The following is a 10098-nucleotide window of genomic DNA, read 5'->3' as shown; positions in this document are numbered from 1 at the left end:
CATATTTATTAAACATGTGGAACTCATGTTTAAGTATGCTGCGCCTTGGTCCATTAATTCAGACGAACGTGACAATTAGACTTGAAATTCTTATTTGAAACAGCTCTCTTTAGAAAACGAGAGCAGTATTCCATATTCATACAGAGAACCACAATGAAAGTCACAGCCACCAATGAAGAGGTGATGCAGACATCTTTTCACTAGTCAACACAAGGACACATTGCCTTGTAACCATACAGCTGAAACAACATGAGATGTTATGCTGTCATATGCTTGACACAGATCGTCATTGTCAGATGTGTTGAACTTTCCATTGAAATGTCCCCAAGTTCACATTCGGCACCTTTTGAATGGACCACATAGCCTTGTCTTTCTGTCAAAATGCAAGTGCTATTCATAAGCTGTATTTGAGATGGAGAAATGGAGAAAAGACTGAAAATAAAAGATTCTACCCTATGCTAAACCACATTCATCAACCTTCAAGTCTTTTAGAGATGGCGGTAAACATAACGTGTTTCATTAAATGTCATGGATTGTTTCCTGTTAAAATGGTGAGAGACACAGCCCAACAGAATGCCTACATTCGAGGCTTTGAAAATATATGTTTCCATGAAGTCTAGAAAGGTTTTGAAGTGTCGTTGACTCTTTAAACTTCAAGGTTTTCATTCCTCTTCTTTATTTGCAATTTTTTTTAAATTTAACATCATGAAAAGATAAACAGAAACACATTATGGAGAAGAAAAATGCAATTTACCAAATAGAATGCACGAGGTACCAACATATTGGTAATTTACTACAACAATAGTCCACTTACAATACACATCATTCATAGAGTTTGTGTCATTTAATGCACAGAACAGGCTAACACTTTCACCTAGATTCTGTTTATCTCCTGAGGAAGTTGAGACTGCACTGCAGAGAGACATACGACAGTGTAATTCAGAATGGACTGAACTCAGGTGTCTGTTATGATGTCCTGAGCTCAAGCTTTTCCCATTGTTTCAGGTGAAGGATGTTATAGCACATGTTGTGTAAAGTTCAGTGTCCCTGTGCTGTGAGCCACGTTAGTCCATCTAGTGGAGCTAGACTAGGCCCCCTGGTGGAGCTAGACTAGGCCCCCTGGTGGAGCTAGGCTAGATTCCCTGGTGGCACTTGACTCGGCCCCATGGTGGAGCTACAGTAGTCTAGGCCCCCTGTTGGTAGGGTGTGCCAGAGCTACAGCTAGCTGTAGTGGAGTCATCGGAGATCTTCCTAGAGGAGGTGTTGACAGACTTGACAGATGGAGAGCGGTGCACCAGCTGGTTCTGCTTGGTCTTGCTGCCCATCGTCATGGAGCGGCTCCAATCTAAACCGGGTCAAAGGTAAAAATGAAGCAACTTCAGGAACACTCTCTATGAACCATATTTACATGTACATTTGAGTCATTTAGCAGACTAACTGCTTGGAGGTCCCTCGACTGTACCTGAGTAGTCATTGAGCCTGAATCGGCCACAGCACAGATGGATCCTCCACTGCTTCCTCACATTCTCTTTAATCAGGCAGTGGAAGACAAAGATAAAGAACCCTGAAACATAGACAGAGAGAAAACGAGAAGCCCCATTATCTCCTATCTCTCTCTCCGCCTGCCTGCTTACTTGCCTCTCGCTCTCGCTCTCTCTTTCTTCCATACCTTCTTGTACAATAGACACCATTACATTGGTCCCCTTACCTTGCAGACTGTTGAGGACAGAGAAGAGGTAGAGCATAGGGACCCTGGCTGGTCCCCAGGTAAAGAAGGCTATTGGCCAGGTGAGACCCAATAGGAAGGTGAGACTGGCCACCGCTCTCAAATCATGCATGGCACAGTGCTTGTTTCCTGTTGTTGCAGGCTTATTGGTCTGCATGTGGCGAATTTGGACCAGAACAACAATGAACACGACCACGTTAAAAACCAGGACCAGCAGCACAAACGACACGACCGTGACGTAGAAGAAAACATTACTCTGTATCCAACAGCTGAGAAAGGGAGTGGGAGAGAGAGAGATGATTAATAACATGGATGTGATGAACTGCCACACACCCCTATCAATAACCTGTATCAGTAACACTGGTCAACTGGCCGTGCAGCACACTCACAATGGCTCAGAGCCCTGTAGAGAGTCAAGCGAGGCCTCAGATAGAACACTGCCATAGGCCTCCTTCTCTATGGCCAGGACCAGGCAGACAATCACCAGAGGAATGCCTGTGTGGAGACAGAGAACTTTACCTCTTTATTCTATTCCCTCATCAAACATGGTCAGCTAATCCGTTAGATTAGGGCCTGTGTAAACGTTTCAAACACTGACTACAATACAAAAGCGTTGAAAAGGAAAGTAAATCACTGTCATTTACCTTGAATTGATTTATCTTTTCTTTTTTTCCCGACTCAAGGCTCTCAACACATATTTCAATGTTATTCCGATACAAGCAAATATAAAAAGATAATTGTAGTCATACAATTCTTACTCTAAAAGATTTTAATACAAGTGTCCTTATTTTGCTTCAGACTGCCTTACCCCAGCCGAGGGCGCAGAACTTGTGGATGTAGAAGGGGACATAGACGTTGAAGACCTTGACCAGAGCGAAGTACATGTGGACGGCCTCCAGGCCCATCCAGGTGAATGAGGCTAACAGGAAGTAGTGCAGCGTGGCTGCCGTGCTGATGCAGAGACCGTAGCTGCCGAAGGAGGACAGCCAGGAGTCCAGCAGGAAGACTAGGTTCAGGCCCAGCAGAGCCACAGAAAGGTTGATGAGGATCTTAGATGGGTAGTCGCTACGCAGCTTCCTTTGACGGAGTGGAAGAGAGAGAGAGAGAGAGAGAGAGAGAGAGAGAGAGAGAGAGAGAGAGAGAGAGAGAGAGAGAGAGAGAGAGAGAGAGAGAGAGAGAGAGAGAGAGAGAGAGAGAGAGAGAGAGAGAGAGAGAGAGAGAGAGAGAGAGAGAGAGAGAGAGAGAGAGAGAGAGAGAGAGAGAGAGAGAGAGAGAGAGAGAGAGAGAGAGAGAGAGAGAGAGAGAGAGAGAGAGAGAGAGAGAGAGAGAGAGAGAGAGAGAGAGAGAGAGAGGGGAATGGAAAGAGGAATGGAAAGAGGGTGAGAATGAGAAGAATAGTGTGAGTGGCAGATGAAGCACAGGAGGAAATAAGCCAATGACACAGAGAGAAAGGAGGAGAGATGGAGAATGTGATGTGAAAGGCTACAGAAAAGTAGAGAACATAGTGTGTAGTAATATCACCAAATAGTCTGCCCTGTCTGTCCCATCCATGAATCTGCCTCCTTGACTATCTGTCCGGATGCTGACTTACTCAAAGACCACGTAGGTGAGTAGGCTGATGCCCAGGAAGATGGAGGACACACCACAGCCCAGGTAAGAGATGACCGTCAGGATCTCCTGGTCAGCCTCACTGATAGGAGTCCTGGACACATCCTGTAGGACACCACAGAGGTCAAAGGTCAATAAGAGCCTCATATCAGTCCAGATGCAGTGCACTAATGTCTTTTGTTTCCCTCAGTCGACAACAAAGATGACTCACCAGGAGCACGCCGAAATGGGTCAGGTGGTAGCATTGGCAGGTGGTCTGATAAGCGGAGGTGGTTGGAAGTGTCTCACAGCCGCTGCTGTCCCATCCACCGCTCCCATCGTTCTTCTGGAAGTCCCAGTATACACACTCCACCTTGTCGTTTTTCTGTTGGGGAAGCAAAGGGTGCAGCTAGTCAGGCTCTAAAGCAGAAACATCACTACGTTCAGTGGTAAGATGAAGCTATTTTTCATTCCTCACCTCTTTAGGCTTGAGGTGACGAAGTGTCACCACCACGGGATCCCTGAGGTTGCTGACATTGCTGTTGTTGACACTGGCAGACACCACATAACTATTCAGCGTCCAGTTGATTGCTGGGTCCTGTGAATGATCATAAAACTTTAACACTGAACTACTGTACATTTGCTGCAAGCTTTCCTTCGAAATAAGTAAACCATCCTTCATAGTTTCCTGCAGTCAAGTGACCACATTGCCCTCCAGTGGCCTCATGGGTGGAACGTTATTAATATTGTTCATCATTTCCAAAATTACTTTTAAAACGTTTTTAAAAATATATATTTCAGTTTTCTGTGATATATATTAAGTGTAATATTGGGATGCAAACTCAAAATGTAATACATTTCTACTCTATATCTGACATGGTACAGGCTTTTTTAAAGCCATAACCTTGTGTGTGAGGTGTATACTTTTGTTTCAAAGTAGATTTTTTTAAGACTACCAAGAAACACTCTGTGTGACCCTGATTTAGTCCACTGAAGTAAAAGGTTATTAATTAACCAAAAATCATGATGCACCTCATACGTTGTTTACGACATCAAGCCATTCTTAACCAGGTACCTTGAAAAGCTCCTGTATGCCATAGAAGTGGAACTGAACTCTCTTTTTTTTGTTTCCCTGGGGGAAGAAGTTGTGAAGGGACTGCGGAAGGGAGATGGACGCGACTGTGCCATCACAAGGCCGCCTCAGGAATGTCTGGTTGACAAAGGTCTATAAAAGAAAGTGGTGTACAAATAATCAAAACGCATGTACAATAATTTATTCAAGTGGACAAATATAACTAAATTTCATCATGGAACTAAAGGTCCTTGTTCATTGCACCACAATGAAAACAATGGACACGTGTTGGAATTAACAATGTTCTTGTAAAGCAATGTCCTTGTTTCTGTAAATCGTCATAAGTTCATTACTATTTGCTGTTTCAGCACAGTTGAAATTAATGCTACAGATGTAGGATCTTCATTTGATCACCCTGTTGCAAGAGAGCTTTTCTGCAATGCAGGAAATGTAAAAACTTGTAATGTCCACATAATAATTCACATTTGCTGTTATGCAGGATTATGTATCTTTTCCTTTTTCCATATAACATCTACATGTGTCATACATTTCTCTGTTCACTTAAGGACATGTCCTCATTTAGATGGAATAAAAACAGTCCAGTTAATCATGTCATTTATTTTTGGTAAGGAAGGGCTCAGTATATCACAGGGAGCAAAAAAGAACAGAACATTTATATTGACATATTGACAGGACAGTTATTTGGTTGCACTGCTGGAGCATGGACACTGTAACTCTGAGTTGTGATACTCACTGTCTCCTAGTCAAAGCCAGAATGTGCTTGATCAGACAATAGGGTCATGTTACAATTTACCTCTGGATCAAGGCCAGTCGAAAACGAGGAGACACCAAACGTGAGGCCCTGGAACTGCTCGGGATCTACGTTGATCAATGAGAGGGCCAGGGAAGGGACGGTCACATTTAGTGACTCCTCAGGGAAATCCATCTGGTCCCCAATGCTGTCTGTGATACCCAGAATTCTGTTGGGAACATGATGGAAAATGTGAGTGACAGATTTGTCTTAAAGAACAGCAGAGGAGGAGGAAAATACACAGGTGACATCAGAAAAAGAGGAAAAATTACATGAAATCTTGCAACCATATACCCTCTCCCCATTGCCCCTTCCCCTTACTCGTTGGCGACCGCTGACAGGTCAGAATTGGACACTAGGATGTCAGCGATGATGTTGACAATATCCCCACCGAGCTGAGGGGTCACTGTGCTGACCCACAGAACCTCATCCAGCTTCTGGACCACGGTGGCCACCTGAGAGTCACTCAGGTCCCCCTCATCACCCAGGAGGTTCTTAATCATGTCCACCACATCTGCTGAGTTGTCTTGGAGGAAAGGACACAAAGTCCAATGTTATGTAACACACTGCACTTTGGAATATTTCAATATAATACTACTGAAAAACACAGGGGAAGAGGATAGGGAAGAACATGCATGCCATAGCTACAGAACAATACATAACAAATGACTGTTATTTCACCAAAACATAGTGACTGGTATTTAGACTGCACAAGGCACTTACTTGCTGTGACGGTGACTTTATCCAGTTCAGAGATGGTGATTACCGGCTTGCATGCCTTCAGGTTTGGCTTAGCCCATTTGGCTTTCTCAGTCACTCCATCTAACTCACTAAAAGGAAGAAGGGGGCCAGGAGAAAAAAGAGATGAAGGTGAAATGAGCAGAAGACGAGAGGACCAGTCTTGTCTTGTTCTGATCTGTAGTCAATAACCAATTTGTTACTATTTTGCATAATTGCACACCTCTTTTTACGATGATCAAAAACAAAGATCTTGTGTATTGACATTTCAGAGAGAAGGGTGTACTACGGAGGCATCGTGGGAAACATAAGTCAAAGGGCTTTCTTTCAATTATAGGTGATGATCCTTTTCTTTCCCTTCAATGTTTACTTCCTGCAGTAAACCTTCCCCTGGTAGGCTTAATAAACATTGACATAATGTATCACTGCTTGCATAATACACGCTAGGACAATGTTTCACACTGACACCAGAGGCGTTCCGTCCACCCAATTCAATTGAAGGAAATGTATTCTTGCTTGATTGCTCGCACGGAGTGTTCCACCAGTGTCATCTCTGTGACTGAGTGATTGTGTGCACATAGGTAAGAGCGTGTGTGACAGGGTTGCACTTTGTCTAGCAGACATTTGAAGGATCTCTTCGCTGAGCCGTCTCTATGGCAACAGGTGATTTTACCCATAGAAATATGATTTTGCCCTCTGACCGTAGTCACAGCTCTGCTATTGAACAGGTTAAAAGACATACTCTGAACCCTCAGAAAGACCTATAGCGCTAAGATAATTCAGCAAGAAACTGTTTGTTTGAATAAAGCTAACAAGATCTACCATCCCATGGAAAATAATGCACATCATTTTATTTCACAGTATCTACTACATAAACCACCATTTATGGTACTCCCACCATCATCATTACAGCCAAGAGATTTTCCGACCCCAACTAACAAGCATTATTGCAAATGTAACGTTAGCTGGGCCTTTCACCATTTCCTGGAAGCCCTTGATCCATGGTTCTTCTCACAGATCATAGTTTTTGTCATCTGGACCTCTGTGATTGGCCATTTATACACGCCCCAGAAACTCTCATGGGTGTCCTTATGGCAGCTCCCAGGATCTGGAGAGGGGAAAATAGGTTAATAAGTCAGGCACGTTCCGTCCTCCTTTCTCTCTTTCCTCCTTTCCTCTCTTTCTTTCTTTCTTTCTTTTTATATTTCTTTCTCTCTCTCGCTCTTTCTTTCTTTCGTTTTCCATGCCTCCCTCCTGAAAGTATGATCTGAGAAAGTATGATTGGTGACAGCAGTTGGGTGGACACCATTCATTCACTCTAATATAGATCCGAAAATTGAATACAGATGGAGGAACGGTCAAAGGTCAGCCATACTGTACCTATATGTGAAACGTGGACATCTCTGCGGTCAACCTGGATCTCTTCATCAACATGGTTCCCAGACAGAAGGTCAGTGATGAGTGTTTGAGTGGTCGTGACGTTACGTGCATCAGCATCCTCAACCTGGAAGGTACATCTAAACCTACAAACAAAATGTGGGATGAAAACCCAAAACCAACCTGGCAACCAACCTGGGGCCGCAGGTAGCCTAGTGGTTAGAGTGTTGGGCCAGTAACCGAAAGGCTGCTGGATTGAATCCTGAGCTGACAAGATAAACATCTGTCGTTCAGCCTCTGAACAAGGCAGTTAGCCTGGTAGACTGTCATTGTAAATAAGAATTTGAAGTTAACTGACTTGCCTCGTTAAATAAAAGGACAATTTAAAAAAACAGATTCAGTAAAAAAATGGTTACTGAAATGTCAACAGCATACTAAAACAAGTTGGGGAAAAAACAAAACACAACATGTTGGTTTCAATATCTATCAAGTCTACATAACAAAATGGCAACTGTTTTTTGCCATTTAAAAGAAAATCTCTTACCTTTTTATTATCTCTTAACTTTGTTATCATCTCTTAACTTTGTTATCATCTCTTAACTTTGTTATCATCTCTTACCTTTTCTCATGTCTCAGCTCAGCAGTCTAACAGAGAAGACACCACAATGAAATATGCACTATACATCTTACTTAACCAAACACAATTCATGGCTTGTGGGCAATAAATTGTTTTCTCATATTGAAAGCCATAAACCTACAGTGTGGTAATAAAGATTATGCACATTAATTTTGGCAAAAGTATAACTGGTTCCTTACTGCTGCGATTATGATTCAATGTAGTTACACCCTAAATCAATTTCTATTGTTGATACAATCATCTTTTTAAAAACAGCCTCACCATCTCCAGTTCTTGAATCTTTTTATGATCATTGACTCTACAACAAAAACAGATGGAACAAGCCCCCGTTAAAAGGCACACCTCGGGGTCTTGTTTTTCTTATGCTACACAACATGTCATAATGTAGGTAATGCCAGGACTTACTTAGAAGTCGAGTTTAAAATATTGATGTTTAATACGTTCATCTGGGCTTTCCCAAGCTTTCTCTGAACCTGTAACCCAGACAAAAAGACGCTGTATCGACCGTTAGGCTGAAGAGAGTGTTATTATACGTTTATCATCCTCCAGTGCCAATGCTGTTGTTGTCGTGTTTCTTACCCACTTCTGAATGGTCTCCCCTGGGTCCTTGCCAGTTACAGTAGTTGTCATATTCAGTTTCATATTAACTCTGTAGAAGGTGGATGCAATGCCTAATGACAGCATAACAGTGGAAATGATTGTACATTTGAACAGCCTTCATCTCTCAACCTAGGTCTTACACCTATGGAAAATAAACTTATTTCAGAGTCACTGATATTTTTCTATGGAAATTTTGTAGCGTTAGCAGACAGGTAATCAAATCTGTCATATTGGCTGACCTGGTTTTGTTAAGTTGAAGTCTAAAGATTCTCTGGTTGTAGACAGGCCAGTGGGATTTGCAGGCACTCCAATGGATGGTTGCTGTGTCTCTGTAGAAGTGCCAGGGTCTACAGACAAGAAAGGAATCAGCTTCTTTAGAATAGATTGGTGAAAATGTAATGGAAGCCAATTTCAGGTCAACCTTAGTGCATAGCAGTTAAGCATTTCTATTTTATGAAAGAATTGTGTCACCAGATGCAGTAGTGCTGGTTGGTGAGCCAGTAGTAGTTCTGGTCGGTGAGCCAGCAGTGGTGCTGGTTGGTGAGCCAGTAGTAGTTCTGGTTGATGAGCCAGCAGTGGTGCTGGTTGGTGAGCCAGTAGTAGTTCTGGTTGGTGAGCCAGCAGTGGTGCTGGTTGGTGAGCCAGTAGTAGTTCTGGTTGGTGAGCCAGCAGTGGTGCTGGTTGGTGAGCCAGCAGTGGTACTGGTTGGTGAGCCAGCAGTAGTGCTGATTGGTGAGCCAGCAGTGGTGCTGGTTGGTGAGCCAGCAGTGGTGCTGGTTGGTGAGCAGGCAGTGGTTCTGGTTGGTGAGCCAGCAGTGGTGCTGGTTGGTGAGCCAGCAGTGGTTCTGGTTGGTGAGCCAGCAGTAGTTCTGGTTGGTGAGCCAGCAGTGGTGCTGGTTGGTGAGCCAGCAGTGGTTCTGGTTGGTGAGCCAGCAGTGGTGCTGGTTGGTGAGCCAGTAGTAGTTCTGGTTGGTGAGCCAGCAGTGGTGCTGGTTGGTGAGCCAGTAGTAGTTCTGGTTGGTGAGCCAGCAGTGGTGCTGGTTGGTGAGCCAGCAGTAGTGCTGATTGGTGAGCCAGCAGTGGTGCTGGTTGGTGAGCCAGCAGTGGTGCTGGTTGGTGAGCCAGCAGTGGTGCTGGTTGGTGAGCCAGCAGTGGTGCTGGTTGGTGAGCCAGTAGTGGTTCTGGTTGATGAGCCAGCAGTGGTGCTGGTTGGTGAGCCAGCAGTGGTGCTGGTTGGTGAGCCAGTAGTAGTTCTGGTTGGTGAGCCAGCAGTGGTGCTGGTTGGTGAGCCAGCAGTGGTTCTGGTTGGTGAGCCAGCAGTGGTGCTGGTTGGTGAGCCAGCAGTGGTGCTGGTTGGTGAGCCAGCAGTGGTGCTGGTTGGTGAGCCAGCAGTGGTTCTGGTTGGTGAGCCAGCAGTGGTGCTGGTTGGTGAGCCAGCAGTGGTCCTGGTTGGTGAGCCAGCAGTGGTGCTGGTTGGTGAGCCAGCAGTGGTGCTGGTTGGTGAGCCAGCAGTGGTCCTGGTTGGTGAGCCAGCAGTGGTGCTGGTTAGT

General features: G+C 44.4%; 1 protein-coding gene across 1 annotated transcript; it reads right to left on the bottom strand.

Annotated features, from left to right (window-relative positions):
- Positions 1 to 780: 780 nt before the first annotated feature.
- On the bottom strand, positions 781 to 8578 carry LOC129827275 (adhesion G-protein coupled receptor G4-like). The gene is made up of 16 exons (XM_055888007.1): positions 8528 to 8578; positions 7931 to 7956; positions 7315 to 7457; positions 6913 to 7042; positions 5920 to 6026; positions 5518 to 5722; positions 5200 to 5365; positions 4389 to 4538; positions 3792 to 4001; positions 3546 to 3698; positions 3318 to 3439; positions 2535 to 2803; positions 2116 to 2221; positions 1709 to 1995; positions 1463 to 1564; positions 781 to 1345 (listed from the first exon to the last, which is right to left on the bottom strand). The coding sequence occupies exons 1-16, from the start codon at positions 8576 to 8578 to the stop codon at positions 1185 to 1187; spliced, it is 2388 nt and encodes a 795-aa protein (XP_055743982.1). The 3' UTR covers positions 781 to 1184.
- Between the last annotated feature and the right edge of the window lie 1520 nt (positions 8579 to 10098).

Source organism: Salvelinus fontinalis, chromosome 29 (assembly GCF_029448725.1).
Source record: "Salvelinus fontinalis isolate EN_2023a chromosome 29, ASM2944872v1, whole genome shotgun sequence".
NCBI classification, from domain to species: Eukaryota; Metazoa; Chordata; class Actinopteri; order Salmoniformes; family Salmonidae; genus Salvelinus; species Salvelinus fontinalis.
This window is presented reverse-complemented; position numbering and strand designations above follow the sequence as displayed.

Excerpts from the sequence above, each read along its gene's own strand:
- LOC129827275 (XM_055888007.1), bottom strand. The coding sequence starts at position 8,578 with ATGACAACTACTGTAACTGGCAAGGACCCAGGGGAGACCATTCAGAAG. Across the intron at positions 3,699-3,791 it reads GTCACCTCAAGCCTAAAGAG|AAAAACGACAAGGTGGAGTG; the intron begins GTGAGGAATGAA and ends CTTCCCCAACAG. Across the intron at positions 2,222-2,534 it reads GTTCTGCGCCCTCGGCTGGG|GCATTCCTCTGGTGATTGTC; the intron begins GTAAGGCAGTCT and ends GTCTCCACACAG.